This window comes from Mus musculus, chromosome 16, assembly GCF_000001635.26.
Source record: "Mus musculus strain C57BL/6J chromosome 16, GRCm38.p6 C57BL/6J".
Classification (NCBI taxonomy): Eukaryota; Metazoa; Chordata; class Mammalia; order Rodentia; family Muridae; genus Mus; species Mus musculus.
Window position 1 is genome coordinate 79,034,410 of NC_000082.6, and position 25,062 is coordinate 79,059,471.

At 37.4% G+C, this 25,062-nt stretch overlaps 1 protein-coding gene across 2 annotated transcripts in view; it reads right to left on the reverse strand.

Annotated features, from left to right (window-relative positions):
• The window catches only part of Tmprss15 (transmembrane protease, serine 15), a 138,090-nt gene that overhangs the window by 81,402 nt on the left and 31,626 nt on the right, over positions 1-25,062 (reverse strand). For both annotated transcript variants that reach the window (NM_178855.4, NM_008941.3), the window contains 3 exons: positions 23,202-23,310; positions 19,625-19,731; positions 702-842 (listed from right to left, as the gene is read on the reverse strand). In NM_178855.4, coding sequence (NP_849186.2) covers positions 702-842; positions 19,625-19,731; positions 23,202-23,310 — 357 coding nt within the window. The remainder of the gene's footprint in view (positions 1-701; positions 843-19,624; positions 19,732-23,201; positions 23,311-25,062) is intronic.

The window sequence follows — 25,062 nt, forward strand, 5'->3', positions numbered from 1 at the left end:
GTATTGCATAGAAAACAATCCAGCTTTATAGCATGTGATTGCTTGCTATAAGTCAAGTTATTGTTTTTATTAATGTTAACTCTGATCCAGTTTATTTATTTTAAGGTACCTATATGTCTCAAGCATGACAAATTATTGTATATTGGGCTTTAACTGTGCAAACTTATAATTCTTCCTTCTTCCATGCTGATTGTACTGTTTACCCACATAAACTTTGTCCCGTCAGTTTCTCTCCCCTAAAACTAAGTTCGGTAGTTTAGTCAAACCAACTTCTTGTTAATCTACTTTCACTTGTAATGCTTACTGAATAAAAAATTTTCATTTAATTGTTACATTGAAGTGATTTTTCTTCTTTGTTTTTTTCTTTCCTTTTTTTATTGGCTATTTTATTTATTTACGTTTCAAATATTGTCCCCCTTTCTGGGCTTCCCTCTGCAAATGCCCCTTCCTATTCCCTCCCCTTTGCCTATAAGAGGGAGCTTCCTCATGGTTTTTCTAAAGCTGATCATGCAATTCCCTTGAAAACTAACAGTAACTTTTAATTTGTCATTTGTTTCTCATTATCTAAGAGAATTAGTTAAGGGCTAGGAAAGAACTCACATAGTGAGACAATTAGATTGTGCTGCTGATAAAGATACTGCAGTAACCAGAGAGTCAGCCTAAAGAGTGGAGTCAAAGACTAAACAGTAGAAAGTACTCACTGTTAAGTTCGCTGTTGTTGAAAGTGCTGTACGTTGCATTAAAACCAATGTAATCATATTCATCTGATTTTATCAGAAAGGTGACAGTAACTAGGTTGGAAAAAATTCGAATTGTTCCAGGATCAGTTTCCCAAAAGGAGCCTATAAAAGAAAATGTTTAGAAATTATTATAAGCATATTCTATAATTACACATAAAAGAAAAAGGTGGAGTACTTTACATCCTACTCCTCTAAACACAACAAAGTTGGGCAGTTAGAGGACTAAAGGATAACTTGTGTCCCATATCATAGCAATGAGAGCTAGAGTAGCGTCATAGTACCAAAGTAAATTGTGTAATTTCGTTTGGTTTATCCATATAACAATAGAATCTCAAACTAATAATAGATAATGTAAAAATTGTTCCTACTGAATATATTGATTATATTACTATTCTGCTTTAACTCTGCTACCTTGGCAGTGTTTTTTCTGCTTTTGATTCTCCAAAATTTGCTTGTAAAATAAAAGGAACTCACATAATTTATAAAATTGTCATTATATGAAATGCTTTTACAACAACGTGTAGCTTACCATGTGTATCATTCAAGGAACTAATATCTCACTTAGGAGATTCAGAATTGAGTTTTATAGGAAAAAAGTCCAAATATTAAATGTGTAATGTTTAAGTATGCAGAAGCACATATTTTAGATGGGCAATCTGGATTGAGTATCAAATTCAGGCCTTTGAAAAGTGTCAAACTTCAGATGGAGGACACAGTGCTATTAATTTTCTTTCAAAGTGACACTTCATGAAATACTGAAAAAATATGTACTTCTTACAAATTAGTAGAATGTCACATTGACATGGCAGTTTTCACAAAACCCAGTAGAAATATCATGAGCCATTTTTAAAGGTTCCCATCCATAATGTGTCTTTCAATCACCTTTTGCTCATGAAGACTTGCATTGTCTATTTGACTCTTCCTAGCAGTGTATGTGAATTATCACCATCATGGGTCTCATATTGAAAATCTTGTGCAGTGATTTAAGAGACATGAATACGCTAAAAGCTTGGTGTTAAGCTATGTCTCCTTCTACCACTGTGTTCATTTGTGTATATTAAAATCCCACATAGAGTGGCTTCTGGGTGGATCAAATGAGAGCAGGGAAACCAGTGCATTATACAGTGTATCAGGCCCACCATTTGCAAATGTCAGGGATCTACTGTAAATAGTTCAAGAGTTTAGGTCGTATGGCTCATTAACCTGCTTTTGATATACAAGCAGTCCCCCTGGGGAATGTATAGGTTCTTTATCTGTAGAGATTTCATGAAGCATTAATGATACTGGAAAAATTCTTTTGACCACATATCGAATCAGAACCACAGTGCCATATGGTACACTCTGCACCGAAGAGGGAACCAGAGGGCTAAGTTTTTAAGGTCGAGATTCTGTAGACAGTGTTCAGTTTAGTCTCACTCATGTCTCTCTCCAGCTCTTTTTGTTCCTCTTTTCTCTGATGGAGTCCAATGATTTCTGTGAAGTCATATTTTAAGGGATGAATAAGCCACTTTCATGGGGAACAGTGGTTCATACATAGTGCACGCTCAATGAATGCAATCATTTCTTTAACTCAGCAATTAAATTTTTAATCACGAAAAGCAGTGGTTATGATTTAATGTTTTGCATGCCTTCGTCACTTGGACATGTATTGAGCACATTTTAGTTTATGATTGAGCACAAGGATTAAAATATGACTAAACAGCTATTTAATATTCCTACAATATATTATGATTTCTAAAAAAATCACTTTATAATTGTAAAAGATGGATTTTTTTCCTAATATTACATTATAACCAATAGCATAATTTTCAGCAAGATCTTTTTTTCAAAATTTACAAATATGTGGATATTAATTTACATAAAATTGCATAGATATCATTGATCAACTAATAATTTCTTTTATAACACCATTAACTCTAGGGAATAATGTTAGTGAAAAAAGAAGGCAAGGTGTTTAGAAAGAGGGCAAAGGTCAGAAATGGCAGACATTCTACAGAGTAGGTTTCAAAAGGTGCTATAAAAGATATTTATATTCTTTTACTTAGACAAGAAAAATGTTGGCATTACTGGAACATCAGTTTATTATAGAAAGACCTCAAAGATGGCCAACATGTTGCTTTGAGTGGCCACTGAGAATTGAGTATGGGGCTCTGTGTTGATGACCTGGAGAAGTAACTATATACATCCTTAGAAAAATGTAGGCATTTGAGTCAACACAATAGACAACTGGAATTATTTGATGTGGTAAATGATGGGAATAATCAAGAAAGAATTCCTAAATTTTCCAGGCACACTAATGAGGTGATTTATTTTGTCAGCCTCAGACTGAATCAATTCTTTAAATTAGTGTTGAACTTTTACATATAAATTATCACCTTCAAGAAAAGAGAGTCAATGCCTACTTCTGAGTGTAGACTAAAGTGTGTCAATGAAAGCCTAAAGCTTATGGAAGCTGCTTTTTTTTGTGAACATACTTGCACGTGTTGTTTAATTATGTATGTGCTTTATGTTTGCTTTTATTACAATATAACAATACATCATTTCAGGAAACTCTACAGTCTTGTTTGCAGCTCCTTGGGTGTACCTATGCACACTTAAGCATAGTCTATGTATGTGATATCAAGCTACAGTATTAGGCATGCACTATGAACTGTTCTGTCTATGAAAATAGAATTTTCTAAGCCTTTGGAATAAAAAAAAGATACTTCAAAAACAATATCAGGCTATAGCCTTTAGAAATGAGTTTTCATATGCTTTTTATTTTTTATTTTATTATTATTAATTTTTTTGGCCAAGCATGCATTTGTTGCAAGGTTAGGAGACCCAAAACTACCCTCCCAGATGCACAGTTATTCAGGTGACTGAGGCAGGAGGATTGCAAGTTCAAGGCATTCTGATGGTATAAGGTAAATACGACTAGCCTGGGAAACTTTGTAAAACTCTAAATATTAACCAACAAAACTAAGGATATTGATCTAATAATGTCCTTTACCCAGCATATACAAGGTACGAGGGTAACCATAATATCTTAGAAAAATATTATTTTAGGCAGTAATGGAAAGGACTCCACTGCTCACAGGACATCTCTATAATACTTAACATTGATATTTATTAAAGTCACTGAATTAAGATTATTAATGAGTATAACCTAAAGAGCAAGACTTTGACCTAACTCTGGCAATTATTTAGAAGCATGATGTAAATATTACTAATGAATACTTCTGTAAATTATATATTTTGACTACCTTAACAATGAAATAACAATTATTTTGTAATATTGGAATATTTTATTTTATTTTTTTTTTCATTTTTTTCCATTTTTTATTAGGTATTTAGCTCATTTACATTTCCAATGCTATACCAAAAGTCCCCCATATCCACCCACCCCCACTCCCCTGCCCACCCACTCCCCCTTTTTGGCCCTGGTGTTCCCCTGTACTGGGGCATATAAAGTTTGCAAGTCCAATGGGCCTCTCTTTCCAGGGATGGCCGACTAGGCCATCTTTTGATACATATGCAGCTAGAGTCAAGAGCTCCGGGGTACTGGTTAGTTCATAATGTTGTTCCACCTATAGGGTTGCAGATCCCTTTAGCTCCTTGGCTACTTTCTCTAGCTCCTCCATTGGGAGCCCTATGATCCATCCATTAGCTGACTGTGAGCATCCACTTCTGTGTTTGCTAGGCCCTGGCATAGTCTCACAAGAGACAGCAACATCTGGGTCCTTTCAATAAAATCTTGCTAGTGTATGCAATGTTGTCAGCGTTTGGATGCTGATTATGGGGTGGATCCCTGGATATGGCAGTCTCTACATGGTCCATCCTTTCATCTCAGCTCCAAACTTTGTCTCTGTAACTCCTTCCATGGGTGTTTTGTTCCCAAATCTAAGGAGGGGCATAGTGTCCCCACTTCAGTCTTCATTCTTCTTGAGTTTCATGTGTTTAGCAAATTATATCTTATATCTTGGGTATCCTAGGTTTGGGGCTAATATCCACTTATCAGTGAGTACATATTTTGTGAGTTTCTTTGTGAATGTGTTACCTCACTCAGGATGATGCCCTCCAGGTCCATCCATTTGGCTAGGAATTTCATAAATTCATTCTTTTTAATAGCTGAGTAGTACTCCATTGTGTAGATGTACCACATTTTCTGTATCCATTCCTCTGTTGAGGGGCATCTAGGTTCTTTCCAGCTTCTGGCTATTATAAATAAGGCTGCTATGAACATAGTGGAGCATGTGTCCTTCTTACCAGTTGGGGCATCTTCTGGATATATGCCCAGGAGAGGTATTGCTGGATCCTCCGGTAGTACTATGTCCAATTTTCTGAGGAACCGCCAGACTGATTTCCAGAGCGGTTGTACAAGCCTGCACTCCCACCAATAATGGAGGATTGTTCCTCTTTCTCCACATCCACGCCAGCATCTTCTGTCACCTGAATTTTTGATCTTAGCCATTCTGACTGGTGTGAGGTGGAATCTCAGGGTTGTTTTGATTTGCATTTCCCTGATGATTAAGGATGTTGAACATTTTTTCAGGTGTTTCTCTGCCATTCGGTATTCCTCAGGTGAGAATTCTTTGTTCAGTTCTGAGCCCCATTTTTTAATGGGGTTATTTGATTTTCTGAAGTCCACCTTCTTGAGTTCTTTATATATGTTGGATATTAGTCCCCTATCTGATTTAGGATAGGTAAAGATCCTTTCCCAATCTGTTGGTGGTCTTTTTGTCTTACTGACGGTGTCTTTTGCCTTGCAGAAACTTTGGAGTTTCATTAGGTCCCATTTGTCAATTCTCGATCTTACAGCACAAGCCATTGCTGTTCTGTTCAGGAATTTTTCCCCTGTGCCCATATCTTCAAGGCTTTTCCCCACTTTCTCCTCTATAAGTTTCAGTGTCTCTGGTTTTATGTGAAGTTCCTTGATCCACTTAGATTTGTCCTTAGTACAAGGAGATAAGTATGGATCGATTCGCATTCTTCTACACGATAACAACCAGTTGTGCCAGCACCAATTGTTGAAAATGCTGTCTTTCTTCCACTGGATGGTTTTAGCTCCCTTGTCGAAGATCAAGTGACCATAGGTGTGTGGGTTCATTTCTGGGTCTTCAATTCTATTCCATTGGTCTACTTGTCTGTCTCTATACCAGTACCATGCAGTTTTTATCACAATTGCTCTGTAGTAAAGCTTTAGGTCTGGCATGGTGATTCTGCCAGAAGTTCTTTTATCCTTGAGAAGACTTTTTGATATCCTAGGTTTTTTGTTATTCCAGACAAATTTGCAAATTGCTCCTTCCAATTCGTTGAAGAATTGAGTTGGAATTTTGATGGGGATTGCAATGAATCTGTAGATTGCTTTTGGCAAGATAGCCATTTTTACAATGTTGATCCTGCCAATCCATGAGTTGGGAGATCTTTCCATCTTCTGAGATCTTCCTTAATTTCTTTTTTTTTTTTTTAAGATTTATTTATTAATTAAGTAAGTCCACTGTAGCTGTCTTCAGACACTCCAGAAGAGGGAGTCAGATCTCGTTACGGATGGTTGTGAGCCACCATGTGGTTGCTGGGATTTGAACTCCGGACCTTCGGAAGAGCAGTCGGGTGCTCTTACCTGCTGAGCCATCTCACCAGCCCCCTTAATTTCTTTCTTCAGAGATTTGAAGTTTTTATCATACAGATCTTTCACTTCCTTAGTTAGAGTCATGCCAAGATATTTTATATTATTTGTGACTATTGAGAAGGGTGTTGTTTCCCTAATTTCTTTCTCAGCCTGTTTATTCTTTGTATAGAGAAAGGCCATTGACTTGTTTGAGTTTATTTTATATCCAGCTACTTCACCGAAGCTGTTTATCAGGTTTAGGAGTTCTCTGGTAGAATTTTTAGGGTCACTTATATATACTATCATATCATCTGCAAAAAGTGATATTTTGACTTCCTCTTTTCCAATTTGTATCCCCTTGATCTCCTTTTGTTGTCGAATTGCTCTGGCTAATACTTCAAGTACTATGTTGAAAAGGTAGGGAGAAAGTGGGCAGCCTTGTCTAGTCCCTGATTTTAGTGGGATTGCTTCCAGCTTCTCTCCATTTACTTTGATGTTGGCTACTGGTTTGCTGTAGATTGCTTTTATCATGTTTAGGTATGGGCCTTGTATTCCTGATCTTTCCAACACTTTTATCATGAATGGGTGTTGGATCTTGTCAAATGCTTTTTCTGCATCTAACGAGATGATCATGTGGTTTTTGTCTTTGATTTTGTTTATATAATGGATTACATTGATGGATTTTCGTATATTAAACCATCCCTGCATCCCTCGAATAAAACCTACTTGGTCAGGATGGATGATTGCTTTAATGTGTTCTTGGATTCGGTTAGCGAGAATTTTATTGAGTATTTTTGCATCGATATTCATAAGAGAAATTGGTCTGAAGTTCTCTATCTTTGTTGGGTCTTTCTGTGGTTTAGGTATCAGAGTAATAGTGGCTTCATAAAATGAGTTGGGTAGAGTACCTTCTACTTCTATTTTGTGAAATAGTTTGTGCAGAATTGGAATTAGATCTTCTTTGAAGGTCTGATAGAACTCTGCACTAAACCCATCTGGTCCTGGGCTTTTTTTGGTTGGGAGACTATTAATAACTGCTTCTATTTCTTTAGGTGATATGGGACTGTTTAGATGGTCAACTTGATCCTGATTCAACTTTGGTACCTGGTATCTGTCCAGAAATTTGTCCATTTCGTCCAGGTTTTCCAGTTTTGTTGAGTATAGCCTTTTGTAGAAGGATCTGATGGTGTTTTGGATTTCTTCAGGATCTGTTGTTATGTCTCCCTTTTCATTTCTGATTTTGTTAATTAGGATTTTGTCCCTGTGCCCTTTAGTGAGTCTAGCTAAGGGTTTATCTATCTTGTTGATTTTCTCAAAGAACCAACTCCTCGTTTGGTTAATTCTTTGAATAGTTCTTCTTGTTTCCACTTGGTTGATTTCACCCCTGAGTTTGATTATTTCCTGCCGTCTACTCCTCTTGGGTGAATTTGCTTCCTTTTTTTCTAGGGCTTTTAGATGTGTTGTCAAGCTGCTAGTATGTGCTGTCTCCCGTTTCTTCTTGGAGGCACTCAGAGCTATGAGTTTCCCTCTTAGAAATGCTTTCATTGTGTCCCATAGGTTTGGGTACGTTGTGGCTTCATTTTCATTAAACTATAAAAAGTCTTTAATTTCTTTCTTTATTCCTTCCTTGACCAAGGTATCATTGAGAAGAGTGTTATTCAGTTTCCACGTGAATGTTGGCTTTCCATTATTTATGTTGTTATTGAAGATCAGTCTTAGGCCATGGTGGTCTGATAGGATACATGGGACAATTTCAATATTTTTGTATCTATTGAGGCCTGTTTTGTGACCAATTATATGGTCAATTTTGGAGAAGGTCCCGTGAGGTGCTGAGAAGAAGGTATATCCTTTTGTTTTAGGATAAAATGTTCTGTAGATATCTGTCAGGTCCATTTGTTTCATAACTTCTGTTAGTTTCACTGTGTCCCTGTTTAGTTTCTGTTACCACGATCTGTCCTTTGAAGAAAGTGGTGTGTTGAAGTCTCCCACTATTATTGTGTGAGGTGCAATGTATGCTTTGAGCTTTACTAAAGTGTCTCTAATGAATGTGGCTGCCCTTGCATTTGGTGCGTAGATATTCAGAATTGAGAGTTCCTCTTCGTGGATTTTACCTTTGATGAGTATGAAGTGTCCCTCCTTGTCTTTTTTGATAACTTTGGGTTGGAAGTCGATTTTATCCGATACTAAAATGGCTACTCCAGCTTGTTTCTTCAGTCCATTTGCTTGGAAAATTGTTTTCCAGCCTTTCACTCTGAGGTAGTGTCTGTCTTTTTCCCTGAGATGGGTTTCCTGTAAGCAGCAGAATGTTGGGTCCTGTTTGTGTAGCCAGTCTGTTAGTCTATGTCTTTTTATTGGGGAATTGAGTCCATTGATATTAAGAGATATTAAGGAAAAGTAATTGTTGCTTCCTTTTATTTTTGTTGTTAGAGTTGGCATTCTGTTCTTGTGGCTGTCTTCTTTTTGGTTTGTTGAATGATTACTTTCTTGGTTGTTCTAGGGCGTGATTTCCGTGCTTGTATTGCTTCTTTTCTGTTATTATCCTTTGAAGGGCTGGATTCGTGGAAAGATATTGTGTGAATTTGTTTTTGTCGTGGAATACTTTGGTTTCTCCATCTATGGTAATTGAGAGTTTGGCCGGGTATAGTAGCCTGGGCTGGCATTTGTGTTCTCTTAGTGTCTGTATAACATCTGTCCAGGCTCTTCTGGCTTTCATAGTCTCTGGTGAAAAGTCTGGTGTAATTCTGATAGGCCTTCCTTTATATGTTACTTGACCTTTCTCCCTTACTGCTTTTAATATTTTATCTTTATTTAGTGCATTTGTTGTTCTGATTATTATGTGTCGGGAGGAATTTCTTTTCTGGTCCAGTCTATTTGGAGTTCTGTAGGCTTCTTGTATGATCATGGGCATCTCTTTTTTTATGTTTGGGAAGTTTTCTTCTATTATTTTGTTGAAGATATTAGCTGGCCGTTTAAGTTGAAAGTCTTCATTCTCATCAATTCCTATTATCCGTAGGTTTGGTCTTCTCATTGTGTCCTGGATTACCTGGATGTTTTGAGTTAGGATCCTTTTGCATTTTGTATTTTCTTTGACTGTTGTGTCGATGTTCTCTATGGAATCTTCTGCACCTGAGATTCTCTCTTCCATTTCTTGTATTCTGTTGCTGATGCTCGCATCTATGGTTCCAGATCTCTTTCCTAGGGTTTCTATCTCCAGCGTTGCCTCGCTTTGGGTTTTTTTTATTGTGTCTACTTCCCCTTTTAGTTCTAGTATGGTTTTGTTCATTTCCATCACCTGTTTGGATGTGTTTTCCTGTTTTTCTTTAATGATTTCTACCTGTTTGGCTGTGTTTTCCTGCTTTTCTATAAGGGCCTGTAACTCTTTAGCAGTGCTCTCCTGTAATTCTTTAAGTGACTTATGAAAGTCCTTCTTGATGTCCTCTATCATCATCATGAGAAATGTTTTTAAATCTGGGTCTAGATTTTCGGTTGTGTTGGGGTGCCCAGGACTAGGTGGGGTGGGAGTGCTGCGTTCTGATGATGGTGAGTGGTCTTGATTTTTGTTAGTAGGATTCTTACGTTTGCCTTTCGCCATCTGGTAATCTCTGAAGCTAGCTGTTTTAGTTGTCACTGTTAAGAGCTTGTTCTTCAGGTGACTCTGTTAGCCTCTATAAGCAGACCTGGAGGGTAGCACTCTCCTTAGTTTCAGTGGGCAGAGTATTCTCTGCAGGCAAGCTCTCTTCTTGCAGGGCAGGTACCCAGATATCTGGTGTTCGAACCAGACTCCTGGCAGAAGTTGTGTTCCACTCACTAGAGGTCTTAGGATTTCGTGTGGAATCTTGTGTGGGCCCTTGCAGGTGTCAGGAGACTCCGCTGGCAAGGTAGCCCGGGGCTCGAGTGGAGCGGAAGGGGTTTGTGCCCCAGATCACCCCAGGTAGCCTGCTTCCCTATGTACAGCAGTCTCAGGTTCTGCGAGATTGGATTGGGGCAGGCGCTGTGTTCCACTCACCAGAGGTCTTAGGATCCCGTGGGGGGTCCCGTGTGGGCCCTTGCGGGTGTTGGGCAAGACTCTGCTGGCAAGGTAGCCCGGGGCTCGAGTCGAGCGGAAGGGCGGAATATTTTATTTCTTTATAATTTCTTTAGATATTTTTCCAGGTTTAAGTAAGGAATTCATCCATTTTCCAAAATGATAAAATAATAATAGCATTTCAGCTATACATTTTAAATTAGAATTCAATTAAAGATATCTAGTGAACATCTCTCAAACAAAAGATGTAAAATCAGTTTTGAAAACATATGCCTATAAATTGAAATAGTTATTAGCTGTGATTTCATAAAATGTATAGTTAAGATTATACTGCTGATATCCTGATTTTGTAGTGTATTATCATAGTATCAGAATATTAGGCTTTTAGTTTGTTTAAATAAACAAATCTTGAGTAATACTTGAAAGCTCTAGATCATAAAAAAGCAACTATACCCAAGAGCAGTAGATGGCAGGAAAAAAATCAAACTCAGGGCTGAAATCAACTAAGTGGAAACAAAAAGAACTATACAAAGAATCAACCAAATGAGGATCTGGTTCTTTGAGAAAATCAACAAAATAGATAAACCCTTAGCCAGACTTACCAGAGGGCACAAGAGACAGTATCCACATTAAAAAAATCAGAAATGAAAGGGGAGACATAACAACAGAAACTGAGGAAATTAAAAAAAAAAAAAACATCAGATCCTACTACAAAAGATTGTACTCAACAAAACTAGAAAATATGGATGAAAAGGACAATTTTCTAGGCAGACACCAAGTATCAAAGTTAAATTAGGATCAGATAAATGATCTAAACAGTCCCATAACCCCTAAAGAAATAGCAGCAGTCATTAAAAGTCTCCAATAAAAAAAAGCCCAAGACCAGATGGTTTTACTACAGAATTCTACCAGATCTTCAAAGAAGACCTAATAACAATTCTCTTCAAACTATTCCACAAAATAGAAACAAAAGGAACACTACCTAATTCATTCAATGAAGTCACAATTATGCTTATACCCGATCTACACAAAGACCCAACAAAGAAAGAGAACTTCAGACCAATTTCCCTTATGAATATCGATGCAAAAATATACAGTAAAATTCTTGCAAACTGAATCTAAGAACACATGAAATCATCCACCATAATCAAGTAGGCTTTACCCCAGGAATGCAGGGATGGTTTAATATATGGAAATTCATCAACACAATGCATTATATAAACAAACTCAAAGGAAAAAAAAACATGATAATCTCACTACATGCTGAGAAAGCATTTGACAAAATCCAACACCCATTCATGATAAAAGTCTTGGAAAGATCAGGCATTCAAGGCCCATACCTAAACATAGTGAAAGAAATATACAGCAATCCCAGTAGCCAACACCAAACTAAATGGAGAGAAACTTGAAGCAATTCCACTAAAATTAGGTACTAGACAAGGCTGACCACTCTTTCCTACCTATTCAATAAAATACTTGAAGTCCTAGCCAGAGCAATTACACAGCAAAAGAAGATCAAAGGGATACAAATTGGAAAGGAAGAAGTGAAAAATACCACTATTTACAGATTATATGACAGTATACTTAAGTGACTCCAAAAATCCCACAAGACAACTCCTAAGCCTGATAAACAACTTCAGCAAAGTGGCTGGATATAAAATTAACTCAAATAAATCAGTAGCCTTCCTCTACTGAAAGGATAAACAGGATGAGAAAGAAATTAAGGAAACAACACCCTTCACAATAGTCACAAATGATATAAAATACATTGGTGGTGACTCTAACTAAGCAAGTGAAAGATCTGTATGATAAGAACTTCAAGTCTCTGAAGAAAGAAATTGAAGAATATTTCAGAAGATGGAAAGAACTCCCATGCTTATGAATTGGCAGGATTAATATAGTAAAAATGGCTATCCTGCAGAAAGCAATCTACAGATTTAATGCAATCCACATCAAAATTCCAAATAAATTCTTCATAGTGTTAGAAAGAGCAATTTGCAAATTCATTTGGAATAACAAAAAACCCAGGATAGCAAATACTTTTCTTAACAAAAGAGCCTGTGGGAGAATCACTATGCCTGACCTCAAGCTGTATTACAGAGCAATAGTGATAAAAACTGTATGGTATTGGTACAGGCAGGAATATCAATGGAATAGAATTGAAGTCCCAGAAATGAATACACACACACACACACATATTTGTCACTTGATATTTGACAAAAGAGCTAAAACTATCCAGTGGAAAAAAAGACAGCATTTTTAACAAATGGTGCTGGTTCAACTGGCAGTCATCATGTAGAAAAATGCAGATCAACCTACTCTTATCTCCTTGTACAAAGCTCAAGTGCAAGTGGATCAAGGACCTCCACATAAAACCAGATAACCTGAAACTTATAGAGGAGAAAGTGGGGAAGCACATCGAACACATGGACACAGGGGAAAATTTCCTGAACTGAACACCAATAACTGATACTCTAAGATCAAGAATTGACAAATGGGACCTCATAAAATTGCAAAGCTTCTGTAAGGCAAAAAACACTGTCAATAGGACAAAATGGCAACCAACGTATTCGGAAAAGATCTTTACCAATTCTACATCCGATAGAGGGCTAATGTCCAATATATACAAAGAACTCCAGAAATTAGACCGCAGATAACCAAATAACCCTATTAAAAATGGGGTATGGAGATAAACAAAGAATTCTCAAATGAGGAAACTCCAATGGTCATGAAGCCCCTAAAGAATTGTTGCTCAACATCTTTAGTCATCAGAAAAATGCAAATCAAAACAATCCTGAGATTCTATCTCACACCAGTCAGAATGGCTAAGATCAAAAACTCAGGTGAGAGAAGATGCAGGAGAGGATGTGATGAAAGAGGAACACTCCTTCGTTGTTGGTGAGATTGCAAGCTTGTACAACCACTCTGGAAATAAGTCTGGTGGTTCCTTAGAAAATTGAACACAGTATTACCTGAGGACCCAGCTATACCACTATTCAGCATATATACAGAAAATTCTCCAACATATAACAAGGACACATACTCCACTTCATTCATAGTAGCCTTATTTATAATAGATAGAAACTGGAAAGAACTCAACAGAGGAATGGATATAGAAAAGTGGTACATTTACACAATGGAGTACTAGTAAGTGATGAAAAACAATGATTTCATTAAATTCTTAGGCAAATGGATGGAACTAGAAAATATCATCCTGAGGGAGGTAACCTAATCACAAAACACACATGCTATGAAGTCACTGACAAGTGGATATTAGCCCTAAGGTGGAAATACACAAGATAAAATTCATAGACCACATGAAACTCAAGAAGAAGGAAAACCAAAGTGTGGGTGCTTCCATCCTCCTTTAAAGTGATAACAAAATACTAACGGGAGAAAATACTGAGACACAGTGTGGAGCAGAGACTGAAGTAAAGGCCATCCAGAGACTGCCCCACCTGGAGATCCATCCCATATAAAGTCCCCAAACCCAGATACTGTTGTGGATGCCAAGAAGTGCATTCTGACAGGAGCCTGATATGACTGTCTCCTGAGAGGCTCTGCCAGTGCCTGACAAATACAGAGGTGGATGCTCGCAGTCAACCATTGGACTGATCACGGGGACCCCAATGGAGGAGTTAAAGGACTGAAGGAGCTGAAGGGTTTTGCAACCTCATAAGCAGAACTGCAATATCCTCCAACCAGAGTTCTCAGGGTCTAAACCACCAACCAAGGAGTACACATGGAGGAATCCATGGCTCTAGCTGCATATGTAGCAGAGAATGGCCTTGTTGGGCATCAATGGGAGGAGAAGCCCTTGGTCCCATGAAGGCTTGATGCACCAGTGTAGGAGAATGGGAGGAAAGGGAGGCAGGAGTGGGTGGGTGGATGGGGGTACACCCTCATAGAAGCAGGAGGTGATTTAGTGGGATAAGGGTTTTCTGGGGGGGGGAGGATTGGGAAAAGGATAACATTTGAAATGTAAATAATAAAATATCGAATAAAAAAAGAAACAAAGTAATCCTGAGATTTTATAATTCTGTATATATGCTAAATATTAGCAGCCTTGTTGGTGTTAAAAGTGAGTGTTTTAATTTTAAATGACATAATTTTTTTCTTTTAAGATTGATATAGTTTTAATTTGAAACATTTGTGTAATATTATTATTACTATTGTATTATTGACATCAGCATGCATAACTATTTCAAGGTTTGCTTATTGTTTAATTGCAATACACTTAAAAATAATAGGTAAGCGTTAAAGAAGATGAAAACTGTGCATCTACAGAAAAATATATTTTTGTTTGTTTGTTTGTTTGTTTTTCAAGACAGGGTTTCTCTGAGTAGCCCTGGCTGTCCTGAAACTCACTCTGTAGACCAGGCTGGCCTCAAACTTAGAAATCTGCCTGCCTCAGCCTCCCAAGTGCTGGGATGGGATTAAAGGCGTGTGCCACCACGCCTGGCAGAAAAATGTATTTTATCATCAGCATGATATGTTTTTCTATAGTTTATACCAATTGGAATGCATTTATTGAGAAGACTGAAACACTGATTTATACACTGTTAGTGGTGATTCTAGCAAATATATACCAATGACATATTGGACTTTTTTTTCCCCCATAGGGTATTTTTTTTAATTAGGTATCTATTTAATTTACATTTCCAATGTTATCCCAAAAGTCCCCCACAGGCTCCCCCACCCACTCCCCCACCCACCGACTCCCACTTCTTGGCCTTGGAATTCCCCTGTACTGAGGCAGATAAAGTTTGCATGACCAATGGGCCTCTCTTTCCAGTGATGGCCGACTAGGATATCTTCTGATACATATGCAGCTAGAGACACGGGCTCTGGGGGGTACTGGGTAGTTCACATTGTTGTTCCACCTATAGGGTTGCAGATCCCTTTAGCTCCTTGGATACTTTCTCTAGCTCCTCCATTGGGGGCCCCGTGATCCATCCAATAGCTGACTGTGAGCATCCACTTCTGTGTTTGCTAGGCCCCAGCATAGTCTCACAAGAGACAGCTATATCTAGGTCCTTTCAGCTCTTGATACTTAATTGGGTCACCATATTTAACCATCTGTGTTTTTTCTATCTTTATTTTGAAAACTGCAATCTTAAGCTACAGAAACAACCTATCAGCTGATCGTTGTATTCGATGGAGTGAAATGTGAGCATGTGATCTCAGGTGTTGTAGGCATTCTCATTATGATGGCTGGCTTGGGCTTTAAGAACAAACACCCATCAAAATTCCAACTCAATTCAACGAATTAGAAGGAGCAATTTGCAAATTCACCTGGAATAACAAAAAACCTAGGATAGCAAAAACTCTTCTCAAGGATAAAAGAACCTCTGGTGGAATCACCATGCCTGACCTAAAGCTTTACTACAGAGCAATTGTGATAAAAACTGCATGGTACTGGTATAGAGACAGACAAGTAGACCAATGGAATAGAATTGAAGACCCAGAAATGAACCCACACACCTATGGTCACTTGATCTTCGACAAGGGAGCTAAAACCATCCAGTGGAAGAAAGACAGCATTTTCAACAATTGGTGCTGGCACAACTGGTTGTTATCGTGTAGAAGAATGCGAATCGATCCATACTTATCTCCTTGTACTAAGGTCAAATCTAAGTGGATCAAGGAACTTCACATAAAACCAGAGACACTGAAACTTATAGAGGAGAAAGTGGGGAAAAGCCTTGAAGATATGGGCACAGGGGAAAAATTCCTGAACAGAACAGCAATGGCTTGTGCTGTAAGATCGAGAATTGACAAATGGGACCTAATGAAACTCCAAAGTTTCTGCAAGGCAAAAGACACCGTCAGTAAGACAAAAAGACCACCAACAGATTGGGAAAGGATCTTTACCTATCCTAAATCAGATAGGGGACTAATATCCAACATATATAAAGAACTCAAGAAGGTGGACTTCAGAAAATCAAATAACCCCATTAAAAAATGGGGCTCAGAACTGAACAAAGAATTCTCACCTGAAGAATACCGAATGGCAGAGAAACACCTGAAAAAATGTTCAACATCCTTAATCATCAGGGAAATGCAAATCAAAACAACCCTGAGATTTCACCTCACACCAGTCAGAATGGCTAAGATCAAAAATTCAGGTGACAGCAGATGCTGGCATGGATGTGGAGAAAGAGGTACACTCCTCCATTGTTGGTGGGATTGCAGGCTTGTACAACAACTCTGGAAATCAGTCTGGCAGTTCCTCAGAAAATTGGACATAGTACTACCGGAGGATCCAGCAATACCTCTCCTGGGCATATATCCAGAAGATGCCCCAACTGGTAAGAAGGACACATGCTCCACTATGTTCATAGCAGCCTTATTTATGATAGCCAGAAGCTGGAAAGAACCCAGATGCCCCTCAACAGAGGAATGGATACAGAAAATGTGGTACATCTACACAATGGAGTACTACTCAGCTATTAAAAAGAATGAATTTATGAAATTCCTAGCCAAATGGATGGACCTGGAGGGCATCATCCTGAGTGAGGTAACACATTCACAAATAAACTCACACAATATGTACTCACTGATAAGTGGATATTAGCCCCAAACCTAGGATACCCAAGATATAAGATACAATTTGCTAAACACATGAAACTCAAGAAGAATGAAGACTGAAGTGTGGACACTATGCCCCTCCTTAGAATTGGGAACAAAACACCCATGGAAGGAGTTACAGAGACAAAGTTTGGAGCTGAGATGAAAGGATGGACCATGTAGAGACTGCCATATCCAGGGATCCACCCCATAATCAGCATCCAAACGCTGACACCATTGCATACACTAGCAAGATTTTATTGAAAGGACCCAGATGTAGCTGTCTCTTGTGAGACTATGCCGGGGCCTAGCAAACACAGAAGTGGATGCTCACAGTCAGCTAATGGATGGATCATAGGGCTCCCAATGGAGGAGCTAGAGAAAGTAGCCAAGGAGCTAAAGGGATCTGCAACCCTATAGGTGGAACAACATTATGAACTAACCAGTACCCTGGAGCTCTTGACTCTAGCTGCATATGTATCAAAAGATGGCCTAGTCGGCCATCACTGGAAAGAGAGGCCCATTGGACTTGCAAACTTTATATGCCCCAGTACAGGGGAATGCCAGGGCCAAAAAGGGGGTGTGGGTGGGTAGGGGAGTGGGGGTGGGTGGGTATCTGGGACTTTTGGTATAGCATTGGAAATGTAAATGAGCTAAATACCTAATTAAAAATGGGAAAAAAAAGAACAAACACAGCGTGCAACTTCACAATATTTAAAGGTAGAAAGCTATGAGGTGACTTCTGCCTGTAACCCTCTCTGAACTTAGGTTGCTCCCCTTTATGTGACTATATTCTTTAGTGATATGCATTTTTCAAGCTTATTGACAATGTTAAATTAGAAAGTTTATACAGCTAATATCCACTTATCAATGAATGCATATCTAATGACTTCTTTTCTGATTGGGTTACCTCACTAAGGATGATATCCTCCAGATATATCCACTAGTCCAGGAATTTCATAAATCCATTGTTTTTAATAGCTGAGTAGTATTCCATTGTGTAAATGTACCACATTTTCTGTATCCATTCTTCTGTTGAGGGACATCTGGGTTCTTTCCAGCTTCTGGCTATTATAAATAAGGCTGCTATGAACATAGTGGGGCATGTGTTCTTCTTACCATTTGGAACTTCTTCTGGGTATATGCTCAGGAGAGGAATTGCTGGATATTCTGGTAGTATTAATGTCTAATTTTCTGAGGAACCTCCAGACTGACTTCCAGAGTGGTTGTATATTAGCCCAGGAACATAGAACACCCAAGATACAATTTTGAAACACAAGAAAATCAAGAAGAGGGAAGACCAATGGGTGGATACTTCATTCCTTTTTAGAATAGGGAACAAAATATCCATGAAAGGACTTACAGAGACAAAGTTTGGAGCTAAGATGAAAGGATGGACTATCCAGAGACTACCCCACCTGGGGATCCATCCCATAATCAGCCCCCAATGGAGAAACTAGAGAAAGAACCCAAGGAGCTGAAGGAGTCTGCAACCCTATAGGTGGAACAATATGAACTAACCAGTACCCCCAGAGCTCATATCTCTAGCTGCATATGTAGCAGAAGATGACCTAGATGGCCATTACAGGGAAGAGAGGCCCCTTGGTATTACAAACTTTATATGCCCCAGTACAGGGGAATGACAGGGCCAAGAAGCGGGAGTGGGTGGGTAGGGGAACAGGGTGGAAGGAGGGTATAGGGAACTTTTGGGATAGCATTTGAAATGTATATAAAGAAAATATCTAATAAAAAAATAAATAAAATTTAAAAGCAAAGTTTATACGGATTATCTAATGCAATATTAGATCAATAATATGCTATACTATATGTATCTTTGGGATATGCTTAGATATATATCATTAAGAAATCAACCAAAACCATTTAACTATTTCAGAATCATTTTCGTCATTCATATAAATCAAAGGTAAAATTATTATGCTGACTACCAGGAATTATTAGAAACTTTGTCTCCTCTCTCTATTTTCCCTCAGTTCTGAGGAAAGCTGGCTACTATATATATTTGGCTCAATGTTGTGTTTTTTTTTATCCATATTTAATTTCCATATGGAATTTTCCCTCTAAGTTCACTCTCTGTGATAACAGGGGTTTGCAATTTAGAACCAGTAAAATGAAGTACATAGGTCAGGTGTAGACCACCAGTTGATTTCCTACTTTTTCAGGACTCTATCTCTGCTTCCGCTCTAATGACAAATTGTTCTGACACAGTGACATCTTTTACACATCTTTGTTACTGAGATCCCTCCTATGGAAGGTCCTATGCCACTCATTTTATTATTGTTGTTTTTATTATTATTATTTTTTATTACTTCAGGAAAGACTGAGGACATGCTTGAAAATATGATAAGAGATTCTGAGTTTGTAACCTACTCAGTATCATGAATAAAGAGAATGTAATCTTTAGGGTTGATTTGATTGTAGTAAACAGGGCATCAACATTTAAAGAACAAATAACATATTTACAGATACACTAATTTACATGACTTAAAAATCTACTTTTACTGCAAGAAGACAACGTACAGCATTCATGTCCTAATTTTGACAGGGAAGGCCATATTTCTTTTAGTAAACTAAATGTCAAGTTAACATTCTCATCAAACATTGAAAGAGAAACATTACCACTCACCAAGCTTCCCATTTATTTTAATTCTGATAATCAATTCCTCATTTGTTTTAACTTACCTCTTAAAATTTTGCTAGGTCCTATACCTTCATAGATATCTAACACATCTGTATAATGTGGAATAAAAGATCCAAAGTTCATTCTAATGGAAAGTCCTTGGTTTACACTAAATTAAAAAAAAAGATAAAAGTTCTTCAGTTGTGATAAATCTCAATGCATCCTGCAATTTGTATTTTCCATTCTTGTGATACAAAACAGATCGGATAAGCCATCTGACTAATTTAACCACAAAATACAATCCTGTTGACTACTATCAGAACATACACACTTACGACTTTTTCATCTAGCACAACTGAAATTCAGCATCTATTAAACAAATTCTTTCCAAGGTTCTGCCCCTTCCAGCCCAGTAACATTATTCTAGGAATTTAGCCATTTTAAGTAAGTCATTTAATTGGAATTATGCAGGATTTTTCTTGCATGGTTCCCTTATTTCTAGCATATCTCATATTTAACTCTCAAGTTGCAATCATGAATAAGTGATGGGCAACCATTTTCTATGCTGAATAAAGATGTTCTACAATATTTGCATTCCACATACAGACCATTGTGAGAACTGCTGATATGTTCAGGGAATAACAGTATCTCTTGAGATCCTGATTCTAACCTTTTGTATTAATAACCTGAACTGGATCGCAGGTTAAAAAATAAACTATACAGTATTTGTATAACAGAGGCACCACTCACCACATTATATTTCTACTACTAATAAACAAAAGTTCCCATTTTCCCCTTTATGCTAACACTTATTTTGTTATTTTATACAGAGGTCTTACCATCTGCTTTTGGTAAATGCTCTTAGTGGTGATCATTTTTTTACTTGGAACATTTAAAATTTGTCATATACTTGTCCATTTCTATCTCATTGGGTTGATGTTTAATTAAACCTTTTATCCACATTCTTTTGGTAAATATCATGAAGACACACATTAATTCAATTGAAAAACCTTTTATGTGTATGAATGATTTTCCTGCATGCACACCTGTGAGCCTAGTGCCTGGGAACTGGAGTTACAGATAGTTGTAAGGTGCCTTGTCCTTTCTGGGACTCAGACCCAGGTTTGTTGAAGGAATAGAAAATGTGCTTAACTGCCCCAACCTTTTTCATTTTTATTCAGATTGTTATTATTTTCTAAGGTGTTTCTATAGAAATTCTTTATGATTTTAGACGTTTATTCACTAGAATTGTAGATTATTAGAAAATAATTTATCTGTGTTTCTACAATTTTAATGTTTCCTTTGCTTTTTGGAAGTTGTTAATTTGAAGGTGATTTTATTTACCAATTTGCTTACATTGCTTGTGCTATGTCATACCTAAGACATTATTGTCAAGAGCAGTGACAATACATGTCTACATATCTATTCTATTTTATCGGTTTTTTCATTATTTGTGAAAAATAATGCTATTTACTTATGTAAAATTACCATCAGTATTTTGTTAGTGATGACATAGAATCTGCAAACCGTGAGCATTTAAACAATTCTGATTTCTAATTTATGTGGATTATGTTGCCTATAACCTTATTATATTAGTGATAATATTAGATACATATTTGCTGTTTTGTTTATCAGAAATTTGTGATTCAAAGTCCAATTTGTTGAATCATTCTTGTATTCTCTAATATTTGTATACATTCTTCCATGGTCACAAATTGAACACTGTCAGGATAACTTTCAGTAATAGTTCATAGCAAAAAGCAGATGGGTGGATTGCAAATATTCAGTTTAATGGGGTTATTATGTTGCAGTAATAAATTTAGAAGGCTGCAAAAGTATGTGTATATGGCTCAGTATATGGATATGGCTCAGTATGTGGATATGGCTCTCAGCATGTCGATATGGCTCAGTATTCGGATATGGATATTTGCTCAGACTTGCTTGCTCACTGCAGGAATATGATATAGGCAAATATGGAGTTGGCATACAGGAGCCCAGCCCAGACTAAGAGGAGGAGAGAGGCAAGGCTGATGGTTGTGGCTGCGTAGTTAATTTAGGGGCTGCTAGGGCAGTTCAGAAAAATGTTGAGTTTACCTAGCTACAGTAAGACCAATGGGGAAGCTAGAGCCAATAATGAAGAAGACAAATATTGTAAAAATATTTAAAAGATGAAAAAAAAAAGAAAAGAAAAAGAAAGGAAGAAAGAAAGGAAGGAAGAAAGAAAGAAAAGAAAAAAGAAAAATCTGATCTTTTAGTTAAACCCTTGGTATCTGAAGACAAGACATAGTGAATTCTTCATCTGATGTGGGTTTGACGTTATATTTCATATGAACATAAGAGAAGCATGCTTGGAGCTGTTTGTTTATTGACCTCTGCCTTTTGGAGGAAGAACCAGGGAACAGAGGAGAAGAACAATCCCATTTGGTTCTTTGCTACATTTTGGACCAGAAGCTCTAACTCACAGTAAAGAGAAACACAGGTACATCTATGAGATGGGGAATAACCCTTCTTCTATTTTAAACCTCTCATTGGTTATCCAATTCAGGGTGGTAAGCCTTTGCACAACAACACAAACAACAAAAATGAACTCAGTTTTATTCTGTGACAATAATGATCATAGAAAAAGTGGCGTCCAATTGAGACGTCATGAGTGAGGAGATGGGAGGGATAGGATGGAGAAAAAGGAAGAGTGATGTAATTATATTTTAATTAAAATAACTTCAAAAATACAAGAAATAATTTTAAATATATCAAAATAATGAAAGAAATAGCGAAGCATTTATTTCCATGGAAATATGGTTAATAGAAACTAGAGTCCTATGCTATAGTATTCAGGCATTTTTGTTTGCTTCTGAATGTCTTATAGGAAATAGATACTTTTCCAAATGCAATATTCACACATTGCATATTTTTCTCTTAACTAACCATACCAAAGGACACTTGATATATGCTAAAGAGGTTTTGCTCATTATTGTATTATATAATGACTTTGATCCCATAGTTATAGATTCTGAACAAAATAGATGTGGGAATTTGAGGTGAAAGAGATTTGTTCACATTTATGGGAACATCGTGAATGTGATGAATTGAGAAATGATAACACAGGACCCATCTCTTCTGTCCACATTATGGAACACTGGCAAGATGCTAAGTGCAGTTATACATTTCAAAGTGGTTAAACTTATTGTTCCCAGTATTTTACTGGCACATTGAACATTTTATCTCTATTTAATCTGTCCTCTAAATTTGAATAAAATTCACTGTATTTACTCATACTTTGATCCATGGGGTTGGGGGCAGGCATGCTATGTGGTAAATTCATCTCTAAATATAGCAAATGCTTTTAAAAGGAGAAATATTAAATGGTTTATTTGACTAACTAAATGAAGTTGGAGCATGATGTCTAAAATTTGTTTTGAGGCAATAGTTTAGATCCCAGTATACCACTGCCATTTCTCAGACACATAGCTTTTCTTGGTACAGAGTAGTTTTTAAGGTTAAGCTTGAAAGAGAAACTTGAGACAGTCAATTGTTTGTTAATGAAAACTATAATTATTTTAAACATACTATAGAAAAGGAAAAACTGTAATGTTAGCAGATTTTCAGACCCAAGAGCCGGTCATGACGATGATCTCTTACCGGATGATCCATCGGCAAACAACACCTGATTCATCTGGCCTTGGATAACGATCAGCTTGGAAAACCCCAGAATCTCCAGTCAACAAAAATCTTCCATCACAAGCTGTGGCTGCGTGAATAGGTCAGGTAGTGTTAGCTCTATGTAGTCTTTGAATTAATCCACCCAATTGTTCATAAATAATATTCGCAGCAGGCCTTCTTTTTCTAGAGGCTTCTATCTGCATTTCCCCGTGACAATGTACACCAAACAAGCAAAAGTAAATTAAAAATTTCCATCTTTTGCCATCTTTTGTTCTTGACAAGTCATGTCAGTATTAGCATGAAAAGAAGAGACGGTGAAATAAAAAGACGAGGAAACAGAACACTTTAAATATTTTCCATCGCTGTTTACTATGCTGATTGATGAAACTGAGCTGTCCTTCAGATTTGTTTTTGATATAGCTCTAGAGTAAAGGAATCAACAGGGTCATGCTGTATGATTTAATGTGTAATTTTACACAAGATTGAGATTAGTCTGTGTTTGTTGAAGCCCTTGGCTGGTCGTCCAGGAACACGTGACTCTCTGTACGTCCTCAGATATCCTGCAGTCAAGGAGTCATGGGGATGAGTTGCTTAATCAGCTATTTCTAGAATTAACTTGTGTTTGTTTCCAAATATCTTCTTGCCCATGAACAATTTATGAAGGAGCCAATTAAGACAGCCAAGAATCTGGCACCTCTAATCATTAGGTAAATATCTGTGACTTAATTAAGAGGGCTATTGTCATCTTAAGTGGCTAGGGTTTTGTGTCATGGTATCTAGCCTGTCTAGTTTTCTATGAATCTTCACATTTTTATTGTCAGTAAATAATCTGTAAATGGACCCTGCTAGTTCCTAAAATAAACAAAAGTACAGAATATCCCCGAAGGCATTTAAAATTACAACAGTATTAAACAGTTTGCAATAACAATGGTCAAGATACCAAAAATATTATGTCAAAAAGAAAAAAGAAAAAAGAAAACCCTGAGTAGATAGCATCATTATTTTTTACAGGATGTCTTTGAAAAAGGCAGTTTAAACTTCACAATGAAGCAGGATAGGTTCTCAGGATTAAAAAAGAATTACAAATATATCTCAACTCTGAATAATAACAGTGTTTAGAATTGTGATTCTGTGACCTTCTGAGAGCCTCCTAAAAGAACACTACCACAAATTCTGAGTGGGACGTAAGTCAATCTGCAAATGACAGCAGCCACCCTGTTAGCCACAGACATGTTGCCTGCATTCATGAAATAGTCTCAGTGGCTTGAGCTTGGGGCTGGCCAACGCGCTCCCTCTGCTGGCTCAATATTTACCAGTTCTGTCTTCCCGTGTTGATTTCTGTAGGTTAGAGAAATTAAACATGATCTGTTCAGACACAGCAAACAGTACTGTGTGCACGAGTTCGTGCGTGCAAGTTATAAGAACACTTGCCAACTTTGAAACAGCCCTGAACCTTGGCGTAAGAGCTGTGATTCAGCAAGGTTTCTCCACACAGGTCAGCTAGAGAGTAAACTTTCTTGCTGATCCAATACTAAGCAGAAGAGGAACACAATTTAAAGAAATCTTACTTTAGCTACAATCAGCTATAAGTTGTACAAACCTAAATAGCCATAGACTAAATACAGAAACTCCTTACGGAAGCAGTCATTAATATGACTATTAATAACACAAACTAGAATCAGAAACTGCAGCTGGGGTAAAATCAATAAATAAGCAAGAGAGCAAAGGTCAGTGTTTCACAGAGAAAATGCTTAAATTAGCTTATACATTCTTTTCTCTGAGTATGGATTGATGCATTGGGGCTTTCGGATGGTGTCCTGCTGCTAAACTTTGGAGCTGG